At 41.6% G+C, this 22,598-nt stretch overlaps 1 protein-coding gene across 5 annotated transcripts in view; it reads right to left on the reverse strand.

The window, feature by feature from the left end:
- Positions 1–13,597: 13,597 nt before the first annotated feature.
- PIK3C3 (phosphatidylinositol 3-kinase catalytic subunit type 3) overlaps positions 13,598–22,598 on the reverse strand; it is an 82,874-nt gene continuing 73,873 nt past the window's right edge. For 4 of the 5 annotated variants that reach the window (XM_027816227.2, XM_055698782.1, XM_014286412.3 and 1 more), the window contains 2 exons: positions 21,276–21,401; positions 13,598–14,371 (listed from right to left, as the gene is read on the reverse strand). In XM_027816227.2, coding sequence (XP_027672028.1) covers positions 14,357–14,371; positions 21,276–21,401 — 141 coding nt within the window. In that variant the 3' untranslated portion in view covers positions 13,598–14,356. Of the gene's footprint in view, positions 14,372–21,275; positions 21,402–22,598 lie in introns of those variants that run through there. The other variant, XR_008730199.1, reaches the window with a different exon arrangement.

Genomic DNA, 22,598 nt, shown 5'->3' on the forward strand with positions numbered 1-22,598 from the left:
AGGGGTTCTGGCCACGTCCTTGCTGTAGCCCCGGGGCTAATGGTGGGTTTGCGCTTAGTCATCCAGTAGAGGGGCGTCCGAGGGAAATCGCAGGACAGCCTACAGAAACAAGCAGCGCTCACAAAGGGACATCAGCTCCTGGTGTGCAGCCTGGAGCCCAGAAAGGGAACACGTTTTGACCTTCCTTCCTCTGGAGAAGTTTTATCAGTAGCAGAGGACGGGTGTGATGGGGCTGGTGTGACTCTGTATGATGTCCAGTTTTCCTGAAGGCCATTTCTTTGTACTTCCTTGGAGCAAACCCATCCGATTAAGCCTGTCACAAACCGGGAGGGTCACCAGCTCTGAGAGTCCTGCTTTAGTTTTAGTGTTGTTTAAACCTAGCAATACAGGCATAATATTGTGCTCATCCTGAGGCACAAACTTCAAGGTCAAAGAGAGCAACTGAGAGATCTGTCAGAGTCCTGCCTGACTCAGTGGGTGGTGTCAGCACCACAGACACTCAAATTCTGCCTAAAAGCCATTTTAAGCAGACATGTTCCTCCTCTTCCTTTCCCTAAGTTCTCAATATTTAAATAAAAACAAATTTTATCCTGCTTCTAGCACTGCTTCATGTTTCCTTTGTGTCTGATGCTTTAAATGTTCTTTAATTGTCATTACACATGATGCAAGAATATTATCAAAGCAATCAAACTACAGACAAAGGGACTTAGAATATTTACAGCTGCGTTCTGCTCTCCAGATGAAGCTCATGACAGATTGAAGGCACAGTGTGTATCAGGCTCAGTTGCTGGCCACAGCAGGTCAGTACCCACCCAGGGCAGGTGGGGGTGGGGGCGGAAAGAGGGGAAAAAAAAAAAAAAAAAGCACTGAACTATGCTAAATGAACTTAGAGAAAGAAATAGATGTGATATTCCATGGGGCTTTTCCTGCTCAAACAAAACTAACAGCCTTTCCAGGTTAGTAACCTGGTGTTCCTCCCTTTTACCAGCTCATTCCAAGGGCTGGCGATGCAGGCAACAGCAGGAAAAAAGCAATCTTAAACCAATACTGACATATAATTGATCTGGATTCCTAATCACTGCTCCACAGGGACCGGCAGCACTTTAAAAACAAGATGTATTTAATCACAGGGTCCCACTGACATCAGTTCAAAGGCAGCTTCAGCTGCTCTCATCTTCAAGGGAGAACTTTCTTGCCCAGACTTCAATTAATCCCCATGCTGTCTAATTTTTCAACATTTTCAATCTCATAGAGATTCTTTGCACAAAATCCTGTCACTTCCGCTTGTTCTCTCTTCTCAGTTCGCACATACAGGTCTTCAGCCAAAAAGAAAATTAAAAAAACTTTATTTTCCAGACTTTTCCTTCCCTGTGCTGTTAATGAAGACTGTAGCTGCTTTTTGATTTGCTTTATTTGTCATAATCAAAACAAAAAAATAACCCCCATGGCTCAGTCTCCTCAATTTTAGCCTGTTACAGAGACTGCCAGTTTTCTGGCTTGTGCAAATCAAGTTCTTCACTATTTTGCCTAAGAATTAATTACGATGAAACATTTCTTCAGCATATGCTCCAGATTTCCCGAAAACTGTAAGATTTGCCTTCTAAAACAGGAAACTCTTCAGTTTCCTAATGTACAGCTATACTCCTGTGTTTTGCAAAAGGAACAGATTTCCTAATTCCCATTTGATTCTAAGTCATTTAAGTAATTTTATTTATACTTATAATCTTCAGAATTACAGCGAGCTTCTGAAAAAGCATATTAAACTTTCACTTGTGCTTGAATAGTTTTCAGTATGGAATTTCCTGTATTATATATTAAATCTTAATTTTTAAAAAAAGTCTTAAAATATAGGATTCATCAAGAGCAGGCATGAGAGTGGACTTTTCTTGCTCAACAAATCTGCCCTCTGCAAATAATTTCTTTCTGTGTTCAAGGAGTATTTTCTTCTTCTAAGATAAGACACCCATTTCTCCCTTATGCTTTTGTATGTGCAATGAAATGGATCACAAAGCACACATGCGTTATCCAGCTAAACATACGACCAGCTATGCAAGGTCAGCTGTATCATGTCATGTCTTCAACTGTGACCACTAACAACAGTCAAAAGAAGAGTGACGGGAAGGGTAAGAATATATTAATATTTCTCTGTTTTAGTATCTCAGCTTTCAATGACTTGTAGGTTCAGGAAATTCAGGTACTGTGGGTAATGTCAAGTTTAACTAACCTTGATGAATGTTTCTTCCATGCATTTATCTAATTGCTATTTAGCATCCATAAAACAGGATGATAAAGAGCTTCATAGTTTAATTACGCACTGTGTAAAAAAACACCTCCTTTTATTTGTCCAACCTTTCTCTTGCTAATTTCCTTTTGACACCATCTGTTCATTAAGAAAGAGAGAAAACAATCATTCTTGTTCACTTTTTCCCCATATTACTCAGGATTTTCACAGAACAGCTTAGGATAGAAGGAGGTTCTTGAGACCACCTAGCCCAACCATCCTGCTCAAGCATGGTCACCTGGAGCAGGTTGTCCAGTTGGGTTTTGTGCATCTCCCCTAACAGAGACTTCAAAGCTTCTCTGGGCAACCAAACCCAAATTTAACTACCTTACAGTAAAAAAAAAAAAAACCAAACCCAAAAAAACCCCAGCCCAACGACAAAACCAAAACCAAACAACCATGTTTTCCTGTGTTCACATTGATTTACCTGTTCTTTGAATTTGTAACCTTTGCCTCTTGTTCCATTACCAGGTGCTACTGAGAAGACCCTGACACCCTCCTCTTCATTCCCTCCCACCAGGTATTTATACATGTTGATAAGATCCCCCAGAGCCTTCTCTTCTGCAGGCTGAACAGCCCCAGCTCTCTCAGCCTGTCCTTACTGGAAAGAGGGGACCGCATCATTGTGACCCTTTGGTGGACTTGCTTCAGTAAGTCTGTATCTTTCCTGGACCAGGGAGCCCAGAACTGGACACAGGAACACAGATTTCAAAGAGCTCTGTCATATTGTTCCTCAGCCATCTCTTTTCCAGACTGAAGCTTCCTGGTTCACCTATTGCATCTGTGTTGGGAGTAATTTTCTTCCCTTGCTTAACATTTTTACTCATCCTTATGTTGTCTAGATCCAATATACCCACTCTGGGATGGGACCGTAGCTTTGCCTGCGTTGTGTGTGGATGCACATGCACACACACAATGGCATGAGGATGTTGTCTGTACCTTCTCGATTTCTTTTCTAACAAATCTAATATTCACTTTTCTTTGACTGCTACTGAGCATAAAAAGATGTTTTCCTAAAACTGTGTCAGAACTCTGCGATCTCTTTCCTGAATAAGCCTTTTAACAGATGGGGTTGTATAATGCAAGTTTTTCCTTATGGTATTATTATTATTATTAGAATCACTTTCAGATGCTCCCTCCTACTCTTCCTTCAGGTTTTGCTTTGCTTTTTTAAACAAAAACTGAAAAAGGAATTGATTTTGCATTAGCATTTTTGCCCCCTTTCGATTATTTTCCTATGGCAAAACAGAAAAGTGAATGTGGGGTGGGAAGAGAAGGAAAAAAATGGTAGAAACTATGGGTAAAGATGGAATATTGAAGTAAAGCATTGATCCTACAAGTGATTTTCTTTTAAAGATAGTTACAGCATAGCTTATGGGAATGCTTGCTACACTGACACGCTAGTCTATGCAATGACAGAAGAATTCAGACACATTATCAACATTGTGGGCACAAATTTTAGATATAAATAAAGCAAGTAGTCCAAGGGCTGACAACTTTTGGCTTGTAAAACAGAGAAGGGAGCTGAACAGCCCTGTCTTCCCTACCTGCTCTACCTACTTCTGCTATGTAACTTGCTTTTCAAAGCCAAGTTGGCTACTATGACCTCTGAACAGATGCCTGGAGGGGTCTGAAGTATGTTGGATCTCCTAGCACAAGACAGACATGCATAGAGACTGCTTTATTGTAACTCCCTGCAGTTTTCCTTCTTTTCACATTTCTACACAAGCCTTGTTTAAATCCTGACATGAAGATCAGTGGATACAAACCCCCTTGGGATTTGATCAGAAGTGGCTGTTTGTTAAGAGGCAGAGGAGGCGCGTCACGCTACGAATGAGGTAGGACTTGGAGTAGTTGAGGATTTCATTCCAAAAGGGCAAGAAGCACTCAAAATGCACTCAAGGCCAAGGGCCCAACTGTTTTGTGATCAGAGGCTGGAGCATCTCACCTATGAAGACAGGATGAGAGAGATGGGGTTGTTCAGCCTGGAGAAGAGAAGGCTCCAGGGAGACCTTACAGCAGCCTCCCAGCACCTAAAGGGGGCTTATAAGAAAGATGGGGACAAACTTTTTAATAAAGCCCTTAGCGACAGGACAAGGGGTGACGGTTTTAAACCAGAAGAGCGTAGATTTAGACTAGATATAAGGAAGACATTTTTATGATGAGGGTGGTGGAACACTGGCAGAGGTTGCCCAGATGGGTGGTCAATGGCCCATCCTGGTGATTCAAGGTCAGGCTGGACGGGGCTCTGAGCAACCTGATCCAGTTGAAGATGTCCCTGCTCATGGCAGGGGGGGTGGGCTAGGTGACTTTTGAAGGTCCCTTCCAACCCAAACCGTTCTGTGACTCTACGATTTTGTTACCGACAAAACTTGGCTATCCGTGAGTCAGAAGCTGACAGGGATGCGTTACTGCCGCCTTAACACTAACGTTTTTCTGACTGAAGTTTTAGACAGGACATTTCTGTCCAGCTCTACCCTACACAATGATAATGAATGCATTAACTGCTTTGGTCTCCACCAGAAGTTATCTGGCACAGCCTAGCAGGCTGACTTGAAGGATTTCACTGGGTGCTTATAGAGTTTGGTTTAACAAAAATAGTTGACAGTTGTTACCACTTGGATTTAGAAAACAAACCTCTCATTTCTTTTCTGATATTTTCAGGTTGACCAAAGTGAAAATGTGTGAGTTGAATTATTTCTAGTAGAAGATACAGGTTTTCTTCAGAGGGCTTCTCCTGCCTTCTGTGCAGCTGTCCAGTGTCCCTTCTCATTTTACAGGTAATTTAACTATAAAGATCCAGCTGTATTATTTACATGTGTCTTCTAATTTGGGCTTGGATTGCTGGTTTCTTCCGGAAGTATTTGCATTATAGGAATACTCAGAGATTCTAGACCTTTGCTGAAAATTACAAATATAATGGTATGATCCTTGCTCAGAAAAGCTTACAAGCTTAAAAGGTCAAGAGAAGCAAACACAGATGGATGCAACAGATGAAATAAGAACCATGTGAATCTCTGATGCTAGATATACAGGATTTAAAGGAGACTGGATAAACTTCATGCACACCAAATGGCAAACAGCTGGCATGATATCTGTGTAGCACTGGGATCAAGTCTGTCCTTTATTGTGCCAGCAGAAATTCACTGTAATGATTTCAAATTCACGTAAAGCCCAATTCTTAAATTATTTAGATTGAAAATAATAAATAAATAAATGCTTAAATAAATTAATGAAAGCCTCCTTCTCACCCTCAATCATGCTGGATTTTATGGAATTAAACAAAATAGAAGGGGAATAATCAATAAAATCCTCAAGAGGCACTCAAAAACTGCAGCATCAGTACAAAATCCAGTTCAACTTCAGATAATTCATGCAAATCTATACAATCTATACCTAACAAAAATTAACATATTTATGCCTCATTTGGCATCTTTCCACTACCAGGACCTGAATATGTTTGTTATTTTAAGCTTCTCAAACCACCTGAAAGCAGGTGAAGTAGGGACCAGAGCAAGCACAACTGAAGCCTAGCTACCATGGCAATTGGATGCTGCACGAAGATTTAGAGCCCGAAGCCGGCCATAACAGAGCAGCTAGCTGATTTCCTAGAGCAATGTAATTATCTACTCTGTGATTTAAGCTTGGTTGATGTGCCTAGTTTTGTAAAATGCGTTTGACTCTTCTCCAGCTTCTGAGAAGATGGCATTTCTAAAAGGTGGTACCCCCTGCTGCAACATCATCCACTTGTAAATTTAGGTACAAGCAGTCTGTCTTCTCGGGACAGTCCCGTCTCCTGCGGTGGTGGGGGGAGACCTCCCAGGCTAATTAAGTTCATAGGCATTTGAATGTGGGGAAAGGACCTCAGCGTTCAGTGATGGAGCTGTGCTCCTAACACTTCCCTATACGTGAAGCTCTGAACTCCTGCAGAGGTTGGACTTAGGGAAACCGTGATCTTTTCAAGGGAACCAGCTGGATGAAAATGTGACAGGTTAACCCTTCCTCTGAACATTCCTGTACCTATATGACTCCTCTCAAAAAACAACTCTGTGATCATGCAGTCAAATTAAAGCCTAAATGTGATTTGGAGACACACTTAACCCACATCTCACGGTGAATTCCACTGCTCAGGGAGTAACATAACATCTGCATGCCAATGACCGCGACCTCCTCTTAGATAAGGAAGCAGCCTAGTACCTTGAACTTCTCCCCCGAAGACTAGTAGGGCCTCAGACTCCCTTAAAATTATCCGAACTTCCCACAACTGGGAGATCCAGTCAGGGATGCCCTCTGTTTGGTCCTTGCAAAGGAACATGGCAGTGCTGGAAAACAGAACTGCCATGTGTATATTTCAGCTTCATATAAATACCTGCATCTGCAAAGTCCGTGGAAATCTACTCAGTACAGTCTGCTCATCCTAAACCTCATAAACCTTGATTCAGTTCGGCTAAAACTGAGCTCACAGTGCCATTTGAAACAGCCTGGGGTAGCTAGGACCTCTGTGGCAGACTGGCACATATAACATGGAAAATATGGGTAAACTATGCTCTTCTAGAGCAATCGCTAGAGTCCCAGAGGGATACTGGTTAGATCTGGGAACCACCTTAAATTTACTTTAGAAATCCTAATCTGTGATTCAAATATCACACTATAAAGCTAAGGGCTGATGATCCTTACCTGCTTGCTTGGCAAGACAAACGGGAAGGAATAGATTCATCAGTAGTTACCCAAGGGCAGCGAAGAACTGAACAGGATCCTGCAGATACTGCAATCTACAGGATCAGAACCTGCGTATACCTGGCAGCTTTAATCTAGTAGGATTAATTGCTCCAAAACATGTCACCGGTGCTTGCTTGCCTTTGCCCTAGTACCAACACCATGGCTGAAAAATGGCAAGCTACAATAGTAATGAACTAGAACTCAACATACAGAAAACTGAGTTACAAAAAGAACAATCTTTATGACTGAACAAAAGGCTCAACACTAAAATTGCTATTGAGAACCATTAGTAGGTACATGACCAGGAATATTAACATGGGCAATAAAATAATGAACTAGTGAAAAAACATATGCTAAGTAACCTTTTGTATACATACATAATGGAGATGTAAGACTGAACAGTGGGTGTCCCGATTTATGCTGATTTACAAGGCTTAAATGAGTTGGTTTTCTTGTTTATTATACAGCTCAAACTGTAAATGAGAAAACAATCCTTAGGACTCATAATTCTCGGTTGTTCCTGTACACACCCATTTACAATCCGTACGTTGTTAAACTAGAAAAAAAATGTACAGCTTTTAGCTATCCTCCTGGCTATCTCTCTTCATTGAATACAAGAATTTATGTGTTGCAGTGTGTTAAATCAGGATCAGGTACCCATTACGCTGGATGATGCAGATGCAGAAAACACGGACCCTGATAAAACGGGCCTGACAACGTGTCTTGAGGCTATGGCTTGCTTCGGTTGAAAAACCGATCATCTTATTTTGCTGTACTTCAGTTAAGCTTTCTTTTTGCATGTACCAAACTTCCTGATTAGTTAATGAAAGCAAAGAAACATTTTCCTTCTCCCTATTTTTATCCCAGCTTTCTAAGACAGAAGGATGGAAAGAACTGCCAGAACAGTGCTTGACAGGAACAGGAGTTCCAGCAAGTACATTTCTTCAGGCATCTTTCAGCTCTAAGGTATGGAACAAATACAAGGCAACAAACCAAGGCTGAATGCAAAATGCAATCAAAACACATTGCTCTTTGGCAGAATATAATGGCACTTTCCAGATCTATCTGAAATTAAAGCCCCAAGCTATGGTATTTCTTGTGTGAGACAAGTTACAAATGGGTCCTGCACCACTGAGTTTAGACAGGTGTGAGGGAAATAGAAGTTCAAAAAGAGAAACATTTTCAAGGCCAGTGGACAACAACAGCCCCAGCCAGGGCTGTAACACAGTCTCAGCTCTTGTTTCAACAGTAGCATCTGTCAAGTTAGCAGAATGGGAGCTAAGACTTGTCATCTCTTCATTTGCAGGGTAAGATGCCACTCAGCACCTCGTTACGGGCACATTGTTTGCAACTTGGGGAAGATAAATGCAATACGGCCCAATATCCTTGAAAAGATCCCACCTACAGGTTGTAGTAAATGGTGGGGACTAACCACACAAAACACCCCTCTGAACTATATAACCACATTTCTTCCCCCACGTAGGATTTAGTACAGTTCTTACGGCAGCCAGCTCTCTGCCACGTACCTCAATTTTAAGAAGAACTCATCATTATCTCAAGGTATTTTGCTGTGCTTTCCCTTGGAAAAGGAATTGAATTAGCTTACAGTATAACGCCTCCTTGGCAGCGTCTGGTCAGAGACCTCAGCCGAACCACTTCTTCAAAGCAAGAGCTTCCTGCCTGCAAGCTGCCGTCCTCGCTCCTGAGGCTGGTGAATGAATCAGGCAATCATTACAGCACCAGCCCTCTCCCCTTCACCTCTGCTGGGTCCCAGAACTTAGTATCCAAGTTAGTCACTGCACGATCAGACCTGAGCGTCAGAAGCCAGTTATCTTAATTATTATAATATCTTAATTATTATAATAAACAAGAATTGCTCCCAGCTGGGACGACTTAAGGGAAAAAAAAAATAATAATCCCAAGTTTAAGCTAAAAGGGAAGCTGCCTGCTTCAGGGAACAGACACTGCTACCAGACCAGTTGTGCTTTTGTCAGAAATTCTCCCTCGTATGCCAGCTGATGATGACCATAGAATAGAATCACAGAATCCTTTAGGTTGGAAAGACTTTTAAGATCATCAAGTCCAACAATTAACTCAGGACTGGCAAAGCATTAGAAAGGTGACAGATGACTGGCTGGAGTGTATGAGTACATTTGACATCACAAATATGGGGAAAAAGAACAATTCAGTGTTTACTGGAAGAGGAAAAAAAAGCTCTGTCCCTGTCCTGTTGCTACAGTGGCCCTGTCACAGGGTGCTGTGCCACCAGCCAGGCAAGATGAATAGGCACCTCTCCATACCGCTCCCAAGCAGCCATGCAGCTTGTTACTGCACCTGAAGGTCAAAGGGACGCAGTTTGTGAATGGTTTGTTAAAAGCAGAGATTTTCTCTCATTACATCCCATCTTCTCAGCTAGAAAACTGTTGATATACGACTCTGCCAGAAAAGAAAACTATTAAGAACAACAAAAAGCCCTCTTTATTTTGCAATATGGGTGATTCAGCCTCTAATCAGCGAGAGATGTTGCATTAAAGAGACATGGGAGAGAAAAGCCTTTGGTTACAATTAACTTCACAATCTGATTCCCAGTGAAAAAACCCCACACTAAAAAAAGGACTGTGCAAAAACTCTTCCCATTTTATAGATCAAGGACAGACGAACCAGTTTGTTTGATACTGTGGCATGTGTATCTGTATGATTTACCCATTACATATCCCAATTAACGCCCGAGCACCTAGCAAGGTGAGGCAAGTGCCATTATTTGTCACTATGAGGACTACAGGCTGGAGCAAACCGAACGGCTCACCTGTGGAAGAACCGATCCCAGAGCCCCCCAGTGTCCCCACATTGGCTCAGCCCTCCCTTCACATCGCTTTGTGGTTGCAGTTGATGAATTGAACACCTTCCCTTGAGTGAGTCTATGAGGCCACCTTCTGATCCCTCACCATTGATGAAGAGGGTGGGGTGGGGAAAAAATATCAGGACAAACATGTTTCTATTAGGGGAAGGAATTTTTCTATCAAGGGAAGGAATTCAAAGCGGCTCTGTTAAATTTTGCACAGCTTCTAATTGTGGAGAGGTTTTATTTGGAATTTAAGTACCTCCCTGCAGTACAGCTTAATCCACTTTGGAAAGGGCCGTGCCACACACAGCTTAACTGATTAACGCCGGGGTGTAGGTGAGCTACGAATTCCTCTCCAAGCAGTGCTCTTGCTGTCTCAGGTTTGAACCCATGCAGGCGACCCTTCACTGCTCAATACCCTATAAGCAACTGGGGTTACGTATTTTACCCTCCAAAGAGAATTTTTCCCCCCCCGGCAGAGTCTGATCTAAATCACGGATGCTTGGAGGGACAGGAGGACACCAGTATTGCACTTCAAGTAGCTTCAGTATTACAAGGCACCATCACATCAGCTGAAGAGGTTACAAAAATGTATTTTAACACAACCCACCTGCAATCTGTTTTCAATGACTCCCTTAAGACTCCTTAAACGTACGCCTTCAGATACTTCCTAACAACCACGGTACTTTACCATCCATTGATGATACTGGGTCTTGTGAGTAAAACCTCTGCTGACTACAAAAGGCAGGAGGCCATTTAGCCATACGACCTCTCTGCTGCTACCCCCACTCTGTGAGGTGGTGTTAAGATTCCCATGCTTTGTTCCTTCTTCCCTTTTCCTAAGCCATTAATCCTCCAAAGCCTTGCAAAAGTGCTTGTTATTTTAGATTGCACACAAGAACAACAAAGCCAGGAAACTGTTTATCAGAATGGGGACATTTCTTCCTGAAAGAATATATGACTTTTGCTTGAAAGCAAAGTGCTCAACCCCTCTCTTCCACCCCAAAACACATTGGCAATTACTGCTTCTTCCCCCTGAAAAAGAAAAAAAGACAACTATGCCACTTTCTGCTCCTGATGCACTGGCAGTCGAAAACAAGCAGTGACAGTGTATAGACAGACGAGGGGAAAACAAATAAAAAAACCCAATAAAAAAGGAACAACTTACTTTGCTTCCCTCACCCTCAGTCCCAACAGAAAGACCACCAGATTCCAGAAGAAAATAAAATCAGGATGAAACCAAGATGGATGCTGAAAGGCAAATAAAGCACCCACAAGCTGGCATTACCTCTAAAAGGTTTTTATGTTTTAATTTTTATCTCTAGTTATAAAAAAAATACAACTGCTGGGTAAAACAAGCCTACGGCAAAATTATTTTTTGACTGTTCCATTTCGTTTTCGCTGTAATGTTTCCTGGAGAGACTTAACAGGAGGAATTTTGACAAGTTATTCTGTGACACAACTGGTAAAGCCTGGTTTCCTACCAGCTACTGCATCATGCTCTGATGCACATGATGGAGCTCACAGCTTCAGACTCTATATGGAATTTTGTGTGCGCGCGCGCATCCCCTGCATATGCATATAAACAGATATATGTGCAGGGTGAAACTGTTGTCTGACATTGCCCTGGGGATCTGCGCCTGACTGGAGTTCTACCTTTGTGAAACATAGAAGGATTTCACCTTTAAGACTTGTAGTCCTCAAGACAAAACTGGTACTAGTTATTCAAGTGATTCAGCAGTTATTAGAGACAGGCACATAATACACTCACAGTACTAGATCACACAGAGACATCAAGCCACAACAACCTATCACTCATTCGTACTCCAGTAAGTCAAAGCTTTAGACTAACATATCAAAAACCCCTTCATTTAAAACAAAATAGCTTATTCTCCCAGTTTCGCTTTTTGCTGTTTTTCTTTGTTTTGTTCTATTTTAAATAGATGCTGTTGCATGAAGTGCTAAGAGCCATCAGATTTTACAAAATAAAGTCAGAACTTACTTTTTATATGAGGATTAAAAAAAATATCTATAGATGTGTTGCTTTCTAACAATTTTCAACAATATTTGGTATTTAGAAGCCTTAAAGTAATAAATTTACTTACATCTAGTATGTTGTAGCAGTCCCAGTTCTTCATGCTATGTAAGGGTTCATAAGAGCAGGGAACAGAATACGCAGATCAGCCCCCCAAAAGTCACCAGTTGGTTCAGAGACATCCAGTTTGGCAGTGCTCAGCTGGTACGTGTTCTACAACATTCTTTGGAAAACACACTGAAAATATATGCTGGGTCACTCAACAAGCAGAAACAACGATGAACACAGTGGCTGGACTATGTTCCACTGACTCAGGCAAGCTTCTCCATTTTTGTGTCTGATGTTCTCCATTTATAAAGTGCTCAGTGATTCACAGTGAAGTCAGGGTCTTCCTAAGCCTGACCTATCATACTGCGATTCCATTTGGATTCACATGTTAACATTTATAAATGACTTAGTGTAGAGTTTTAATAGGCTGTTGAATAGTCCAGCATATGAACAGGTTATTATACTAATTTTAAATCACAAGACATGGTGAACAACCATGTATTAATTCATAGCATGCTTACAAAACTTTTATTTAACACTTTACAAGCTCTCTGCAAGGTGGAATGTGCTGTAGGATCAGGCTGATGACACCTTTTGGGTTTTAACTGGGAGTCATCCTTGGCCTGTCTGGTCAACTGGTACGGAGTGGCTCATGCCCATATGCTTCCTAGTTAAGTCTTGGGCAGGGGGAAGTTTTCTTCAAAGTAAGTAAGAGGAAAAATCCTAGACTACATAGTAGAAATGTCTGGGGGTCAGGAGTCAAGAACTCCATCCAATAAAGGGGGGCTACACCGTACAAAACAAAGTTGTGTGAGCACATAGGATGCTCCTTCAAAACAAATTAAAGAAAAAAAGACCTTTTTTTTTTTTTTTTTTTGCAGAATTTTCTCTGAATGTCTGCAAAGTCCATGCTTTCAGAAATATCCTTGGAAGACACCACACAGTACTGTATGTAGAATGAGTTCATGAGAAATGCAGGCAATAGAAATATATATTTCTGCCAGATAAAGCAAGGCCCCAAAATACCCACAAGAAAATGATAACTGCCACTTCTCCAAAGAAGAGTCATCTAAACATAAGAGGTACTACTGTGGCTCCTCCGTGGCATCACCTTTTGCCAGCTAAAACAAGCACTAAGTAACGAGGGTAATACAGTTCCTGTAAGCCACGCATACAGGGGAAAAGAGGGGCTGAACCAGTCTTGTGCTTAACTGGCAAATCTGGGTAATACGCTGAAATAATGAAGGGCCCATCACAGCCCTACTGGATTTTCCTCCATCACAGCCCTTCCAGTGTTTGCTAGCAGAAGCAGCACAAAGCAAGGCCAACTCAAATACCAGGCAGATTCAGATTCAAACCAGTCCTTTTTATTTTTGTAATTGGGAGGGATTTCTTCCTGACTTAAATTGTTACTAAAAAAACATACAGGAGTATAAGAGCACTCTTTGAAGAGACCCACACATTTATGACGAGCTAATTACATTGTTGATCATTCAAAACAGACTCGTTATGAACTCAACATGTGGCATAAAGGTCATTTTATGAGTGGTCTTATTCCTCCAGCAAGCAAACCAAGAAATGAAAATCCTTGCGAAAAGCCAAGAGTTACGAACATAATCCTCTCATATGCCATGTCTCAGCAGGTAAGATTAAAAACACAAAACAGAACACCTCAAGACTGCAATAACAGTTTATTAGAGCCAAGAATATATAATCACTGTACAGAAAACATTAAGAGTTAAAGTGTGAAATACTGAACCTCTCACTTTGTATTCTTGTTGCTGAGCCTGTTAGTGATGATTTAATTGGCTGCCTACAGCTGGCTAACTTATCAGCACTTAAGAACATTTTTGTAAGCAGGGAAGAAATGATTGTCCTTTCTAAAGAGAACGTTGCCCAAGGTGGGAAATAAAGGATCATATGAATTACATTTAAAACTCACTCAAGGAACAAAGTTGATGTGAAGAGGAGAGGGGAGACTGCCATAGTTTTGTGGGTGTTTTGCACTGAGGAACTGTAGCCTCACTGCTGCAATTTTGTACGTACTCATGCTCAGCACAGCAATGATTTCCATTTTTAAATAAGAAAATATATTAACAGGTCCAAGAATTTACCATCAAATCCAGCCTCTTCCAGTTATCTTTGGCTTGAGAAGAAGTTGCTTACTTCAACTTTTGAGGCTCAAACATTTTCAGTGGAAAGAAATGCAACAGCATCTGATATAAACATCCATTTTCCATTACAAAATGGTTGGTTTTAAACCTTCAGTGAACAGAGACTCAAAAAGCTTCACCACCTCCTGAGCTCTCAATTCCCCATGCTACCCAACCTGCAGGTTTTGCCTTCCAAAACTGTTGAAGTCCAACAAAGGCTTGAGAAATAGTCTCTTTCTGTAGCATTTGCTTGTTTCCACCACAGGTAGGCAAAAGGCTTATTTTCTCCAATACTAAAAAAAAAAAAAAAAAAAATAAATCACATAGCACAGCATTTATTCAACTTGGTTTACTCCCGAACAACAAAAGTTATGCATAAATTGAACTGTGTGTTAGAAACATGGTGAAATGCCTGAAGGCAGGCAGTTTTCACAATCCTTCAGGAGAACAAACAGCATGGAAACCAACTCTATCTGCCCCTCGACAGTTTCATCCAAGCTACACAATCCTGCTGGTAGATATTCTGTGTTTTATTTTGGCATCCAGTAGAAGGAAAACAGAAGCCCTGTCATGAGGGAAAGGAACCACAGCTGCATTCTGGGATGCAGCAGCACTGGGAGCACAGCTTAAAGACATTCTAAAGCCACGTAACATTTACAGCATAGACGGAGTTTGCTCCTAAGCAGACAGCAGCCAGGCATTAGCAGAACCCCAAATTATATAGCTACATTTTGGGTGGGACACCCCTCATTCCCCAAGCTTTCACTTTTTAAATCATTGTTTAACATGAGCCCTGAATGCAACTGACTTGAGTTGTAAATTTACAAGGGAAATAAAATGTGAAATTAGACACTTCAATTGGAGATTGTTTCCTTCCTCTGCAGAAATAAATAATTCTGCTAAAATGAAAATGACTCTCCAGGGAGAAATGGCTATCCAGCCTTCATCAGTATCACCAAAATTAGTATGCAGTTTTTCTCCTCTTGAGCACTATTGTACAACACCATTAACTTATTCCAAATGTTAGATTTATTTACTTTTGAGACAACAGTTTTTTTGATAACCATTACGGAGACAAGTACTACATAAAAAGGTCTGTAAAATACCTGATAAGGTAATAGATTAGAGATGCATTAGAAACTAAACCAAAGGCTTCGTAACACAGCTTTGAACTGAACTCAATTTACAATACTGCTACAAAAGAACAATACACCAACCTGATGGCTAGATTGCTTTATCCAAGAGCTTTACTTACTAAAGACTGACATACAGAATACTGATACACAATGGTTGCTATAATAACCAACCTTATTAAAAAGCTCTTAACTGCTGCAGTAGACAGCCCAGATTCCTTGTAGGCCTATTTTGGAGGCAGTAAAGAGAATAAATATCTATTGATAAAACAAAAAAGCACATTGAAGGGCATTTCAAATGAAAAATTGTGTGACATTAGGCCCAAATCTGCTGTTTAAGCATGTGTCATAATACCTGTGTAGTGGTGTGGGTTTTTTTAGACAACTTATATTATTAAGGGCAAAGCCACTGGCAACTGAATGCAGCATTATACATGAACAAATTGAAAGCTTCAATTGGCCATTGTGTAAGATGACCCCTTTACAGCAAATTCAATGATGCATTAATTGTTCATTTGTTCAATGATTCACAGACTCTGTGAAGGCTCCAGCAGCAAATTCTTAAAGACTGCCTCAGACAAAAAGGAAAGATAATGATTTTGACTAATGAATTACTAAATATCACTAAAAATTATCCTTGTAGTATAAAGAAAATAGACATTAATGTAGTATAAAGAAAATAGACATTAATTACGTTTTATTTTGATGGATTTTTTGTAAGTTTTGTTAAAAAATATAGAGAGTGCATATTCTTCAGACTTGTCAACTGCTGATTAATTTGTAACTATTCTTTTTGTATCCTCCTCACATTTCTAAGCAATTCTTTCAGAGGGAAGCCTAGAAGTGTAACTGTTTGTAGAACAGGAACGAAGGCAATAATCTGAATTCTACACTAGCAGAAGAATCCTACATCACATGGAGCAAAGAGGTGCCTTCAGCACTTACAAAGCAACACGGTATTGTTTCCATTTTAGGCACCCGATCCCAAAAGTAGACAGGAAAGCTAAAAGCACATAGGTAGCAAACTCTGCAGCAGCACATGGGGAGAGTTCAGGGCCTCAGGAAAAACAGCCCCAAACGCTCCATGCTGGAACTCAGCAGCAGCAGCCAGCTGGAGAGGTAAAAACACAAAAATGAGACAAAGGGATCAGGCTTGCACTAGTGGCTGTCACATCTGCCTATGTGGTACCCAAAGTGCAAGACACACTGCAGGCTTGCTTTTTAACTCCCCAGAACAGGAATGGAAGGTGCAGTCGGTGCCTGCTGCTGTATATATCAGCCTGTTGCGTAGAACAGCATGCCTGGAAGCTAGAAGCCTGAGTTTCCAATTCCTGGGTACTTTTAAATACTCTGAACAAATCTGTCCTGTGATTTTAAATGCAGTTGTAAGTGCTGAAGAAAGGTCAAGCAAGAACAAGTCTGAACGGAAAAAAGAAAAGGTCACCTAAATCAAACCTGTAAACTCTGACTTACTAATACAGTTTCACAAATGCAGTAACAACTACCCGGGAGAGTCTGGCAGTCACCTAAAACCAGCGAAGTAAAAAGACGTATCTTAAAAAAAGTGACTGTCAGCATGTGTTTAAAAAAAAGGTCTATACACATATTGGAGGCACTTAAAATTTTCATCTTGAATCTTTGTAATTGCTTTTTTTATTATTTTTTTTAACCCCAAGGTAGATGCTAGGCATTCTTCACTGCCTTACAAAATTACCATCCTGCAGCCTATGACCAAAGTAATCCGTAATGAATGACAACAGATTTTGCAACATTTTCATATAATTACACTCCTTTTTTTCGTATCATGTAAAAGATCATGTTTATTAAATATATATGCAGATGGAATGACATTTTTGCTTCTTACCCTGCATTACAGTACATTTCTTCAAAATAAAAATTAAGTTTGCAGGAAACAACAGATTAGTTGGAAGACCTTTAGCAAAGCAAATAGCCCTAAAAACAGTTCTCCTGAGTTTGTATCAAAATCTGGTTAGTCTTCTGAAGAAAGAATCAATAAAAACCCTGGGATAATGACTGGCTTTTCAGATTGGTTTCATTTTACCTCTCAACTCATTTCATTGTTGTGAGTCTAATAATTAAGGTAAACAGTCTAAAACCTTAAATCCCTGACAAACATAAACTAAATGTCAGATGGTTTTAGGGAAAAAACCCATCATACATTCAAAGAAGAAATGCTTCTGTGAACATAGTTTTACTCAACATGAGAATTAAACATTTTATTGTCATACTGTGGGTTGTGGTAAGACAGTACACCTACATGTGGTTAAACGTTTCATTCTCCATTTTCCATGAATACTAAAAATAGGGGAGACAATAATTTACTGACACTGCAGACCACTGCCAAGAATCAGGTAAGGCATGAGGGTGCATGGGACCTCTGCAGATCATTTAGCACAAGCCTCCTGCTCAAGCAGGATGAAACACACAGCAGGTGGCTCAGGACATTGTGCTGTTGGATTTTAAGTATCTCCACAGCTGGAGACTGCCACCTCTCCGAGACACCTGTCCTAGTGTCCAATTACCCTCACAGTATATTTAGATGAATTTTCCTGTCCTTCAGTTTGCACCTACTGTCTCTTGTCCCATCACCAGGCACTACTGAAAAGAGGCCAACTTCATCTTTTTTTCTCCCTTCCACCAGGTATTTATACATATTGGTAAAATCCCCCTGAGCCTTCTCTTCTCCAGGCCAAACGATCTCAGCTTCTCCTTGTATGACAGACACTCCGACCGCTTGATCACTTCCATGGCCTTTTGCTGGACTTGCTCCAGCATGTTCACCTCTCTCCTGTACTGGGCAGCCTAAAAGGGGCACAGGACTCCAGATGCGTCTCACATAGCACTGGATACATGGGAAGAATCACCTCCCTCCACCGGCTAGAAACACTCCAGCCACTGTGGTCAAGGAAGCTGGTGGCTCTTCTTCACCATGAGATCATATTGCTGCACAGAATCATAAAATAGTTAGGGTTGGAAGGGAGCTTTTAAAGGCCACCTAGTCCAACGCCCTGCCATGAGCAGGGACATCTTCAACTACATCAGGTTGCTCAGAGCCCCGCCCAGCCTGACCTTGAATGTTTCCAAGGTTGGGGCATTGACCACCCATCTGGGCAACCTGTGCCAGTGTTTCACACCCTCATCATAAAAAAAGTCTTTCTTATATCTAGTGTACATCTACGCTCTTTTAGTTTTAAACATTCCCCCTTTTCCTATTGCTACAGGCCCTACTAAGTGTGTCCTGAATGTTTTTTTTCTGGGGACAGCCCGGGTGGATTTACCAAAGGTAAGCTGTTGCTGAACAAGGTGATGAGATGGCTGGCTCTGTGGACGAGGACAGAACAGAGGATGGTGTTTACCTTGCCTTAAATAAGGCTTTTGGTGTGATTTTTTCACATAATAGCCTTATGACCAAGCTAGTGAGATACAGACTGGGTAAGAAGGTGACAAAGTTGATGCTGAACTGACTGGACAGCCAGGCACCATGGTCTGAACAGCCATGCAGAGGTCCAGTGGCTCCTGCATGTCAGTGGTGGCCCTTGGATATTACTACTGAGGCTGATACTGAGCTGATCAGCTTCACCAGAAAGAACGTCAAGCATTGGGACAGGCTGCCCAGGGAAGTGGATGAGTCCTGAAGGTATTTAAAAGACATGCAGATGTGGCACTTAGAAACATGGTTTAGTGGTGGACTTAGCAGCGCTGGGTTAATGGTTGGACTTCATGGTCTTAAAGGCCTTTTCCAACCTAAACGATTCTATGATTCTTATAAGCCACCTTTTAGTACTTACAGGCTGCTATAAGGTCTCCCCAGAGCATTCTGTTCTCCAGGCTGAACGACTCCACCTCTCTCAGCCTGTCTTTATAAGAGAGGTGTTCCATCCCACTGATCATTTTTGTGGCCCTCCTCTGAACCCACTCCAACAGGTCCATGTCTTTCCTGAACTGAGGTCTCTAGAACCGGACACAGTACTGCAGCTAGGGTCTCACCAAAGCAGAGGGACAGAATCACCTCCCTCAACCTGCTGGCCATGCTTTTTATGTGGCCCAGGATACAGCGGGCTTTCTGGGCTGTGAGCACACATTGCTGGCTCATGCCCAGCTCTTCACCCACCAGTACTCCCAAGTCCTTCTCCGCAGGGCTGCTCTCCATCCCTTCATCCCCCAGCCTCTATTGATACCAGGGGTTGCCCTAACCCATGTGCCGGATCTTGCACTTGGCCTTGTTGAACCTCATGAGGCTCACGTGGGCCCACTTCTGGAGCTTGTCCAAGTCCCTCTGGATGGCACCCTGTCCCTCAGGCGTGTCAACTGCACCACTCAGCTTGGTGATGTCTGCACATTTGCTAAGCATGCACTCAATCCCACTGTCTATGTTACTGATGAAGATATTAAACAGTACTGGTCCCAGTACAGACCACTGAGGGACACCACTTGTCACTGACCTCCTTCCAGATATTGAGCCGTTGATCACTGCTACTGATCAGCATCATGTGCAACTTGTCAACCAGAACATTCAGGGCTTCCTCTGAAAAGCTGCTTCCCACATCATCACCCGTCCCACCTTGCCCATGCTTCTGCATGGGCTTGTTCTACAGTAGGTGCAGCACCTGGCACTTCCCTTTGGTGAACATAATAAGGTTCCTGTGTGGTCATTTCTTGAGCCTGTCAATGCCCCTCTGAATGTCAGCAAAATTCTCTGGTGTACCAGCTACTATTCACAGTTTTGCATTTTCTGCAAACCTGCTGAGGGTGCAGTTTGTCCCACTGCCCAGGTCATTAATGAAGACACTAAACAGTTTGACCTCAGTATGAAACCTTGGGAGTACATCCCTAGTGACTGGCCTTCAGATGGAGTTTGTGCCACTGATCACAACCTTCCAACCCCAGTACAACAGCCAGTTCCCAATCTACATCAGTATCCATTTCTCTAGTCCATATCGCACCAGTCTGTTTATGAGGATATTATGGATGACAGCATCAGAAGCTTGTGAAAGCCAAGACAGAGAATATCTACAGCTGTAACCCACTGAGCTAACCATTTTATCACAGAAGGCTGTCAGGTTGGTCAGCCATGATTTCCATTTTTTAAGTCCACGCTGACTACTCCCAGCCACCTTGAACCTATTCAGTAGATCTGCAGGTAAGAGCAGAAGCCATCCCTCCTAACACTAGAAGTCTCAAGGTTCCAGTTGTCACCATCCTGGAGTCTTCATATCCTAACCTGATGAGCACAATGTATTCTTGCTCTTCCCTCAGTGCAGCTGAAGGTTCAAGCTCTTCTATCTCCAAGGTCTTGGAGAAGATCTGGTCAATCTCCTTCTTGTCAGCCCTGATATTGTGCCATTTGCTGACCTCCTCCCACAGCTCTTTTACTTTGGGATGCAGACATTCCACCACTGCACACCTCCTGCAAGCAAGGAGCCCAATGCTCACTGCCCCAGCAAGAGGTCTCAGCCATGCCTGCAGCCCCATATCTGAAAAACTGCATTATTCCTTACGATCTCCACCAGTGCTGAAGGCTCTGACATAGGGGATAGCTGCTCCCATAGCCACTGGGGCCATGTTCTGGGGTACAGTGTCAACACTGCAGAAGATGTGGATGCTGTTATGAGCAGAGTTCCTGGCCCCTTCTGTGCAAGCTGCTATGTCTGTTAATGATCAAGCTAACTAGCTGGAGTGCACAATTAAGGAAGTCTAGCAAAGGTACAAAAAGAAAGGAAGTTTATCTTCACACGTTTACTTTGGGAATGAAAGCTAAGGAAGTTCTGGATCCTTCCCTCAGAACTCCAGCTCACTGATTCGCAGTTCTTACCTTCAGTAATACAACCAGTTACATCCCACTCAGCATGTTCGCTAAGGTGCTTTAAAAAAATCTTCTATCATCACTAAGAGCTTGCTCTCCAGTCCTGGCAGCAAGGAGACTCTTTCAACTTGTTGAAAAATGAACTAAAACATCATAAACAATGACGTCTTGAACCTACCACTCACAATCTCTCACTTTATTCAGCTTTCACAGAGACCACCAACTAAGAACGTATCTCACCTGTGCAAACTTGTGTATCTGTTCCACCACAGCTGCAAAGAGGGCATGGACACTTTCATCAATTAGACTCTGCATATAATGGACAGCTTCCTCATCAGACAGGTCCAAACGGAACTTGTCCTGCACCTGCAACGGAGGCAGAGATGACAAAAATAAATTAAACGGTTAAAACTAACATTAATCTATCTGAAGTATATAGCAGCAGACATAATTACTTCAGTTATGAAAGTGTAGTAGAGAATGTCTCTTTTACTTCTAAGTTACAGCAGATTATAGGAAATTTGCAATGTTACATAAAACACCTATTTTCAAAAAAATGAGTATTTAAATAAGCTAGAAACAGCCCCCCTTCGCCTCATCCCCCCCAAGTCAGTAATTTCAAAGCTCAAGGCCAGAAAGTCAAAAGAAGTATTTGGACACAAGAGTTTAAACAGAACTAAAATTCTATGAGAAAAAGAGAAAATACTCAACATTCACTAAACAAGAATGAAATGTCATTGGAGAAAAAACACACAACTTTGCATATTACATACAAAGTTGGAAGGGTCTGGATGATTCTAACCATTTTTGAAAGTTGAATTTGAAGTTGAGAATTTCATTAACTTTGATTATATCCACCATCCATAAACAGTTGGTTGGAGACACTGCTACCCCTTACGTTGCTTTTTCTTTTGACAGCAACATATTTTAACTATTGTAACAATAATGTATTTTGCCTAGTATTTGAAAATTCTATATAAATTAAAAAGCTGAATGCACTATAATCAAGAATACAGCAACATCTACGCTCTCCTATATCAGCCTCAGCAAAGCCTTGATCCATGAATATTTACGAAGGTTCAGTGGATACCTTCCTGTGAATTCCAACTAATTCCATGGCAATTGTTCAGAACTGCTCCAGATGGCAACATTTCACAAGCACCATTACCACAGACGTTCCTTTGCTCATACTCAAAAACCTCTGTACATAGAACTGGCAAAAGCTTAGAAAGATCTTTAGGGGGAAAAATACCCGAAACCAAAAAAAGAAAACTTACTTGGCTCCTGTAAAGCAAAGTTTTGCAGACATGCCTTATCCCTCACCACATTTGTAAGAAGGCAGATGCATAAATAAGCACTTTGGACAAGTACAATCTGATGCAAGGATCTGAGGAAGTGCTACAGGTATCAAAACATTTTTTTCTAAGTTTTCTAAGTGCCGGCTGTGCAGCAAGTGTGTATATAGGAATGGCAAGTGCTCAGATTCTTTCTGGACAAAAAGAAAATAAACCACCACAATGGTTCAAAACTGCACCAGGGGAGGTTATGACTGGTATTAGGAAG

This window comes from Falco cherrug, chromosome Z (assembly GCF_023634085.1).
Source record: "Falco cherrug isolate bFalChe1 chromosome Z, bFalChe1.pri, whole genome shotgun sequence".
NCBI lineage: Eukaryota > Metazoa > Chordata > Aves > Falconiformes > Falconidae > Falco > Falco cherrug.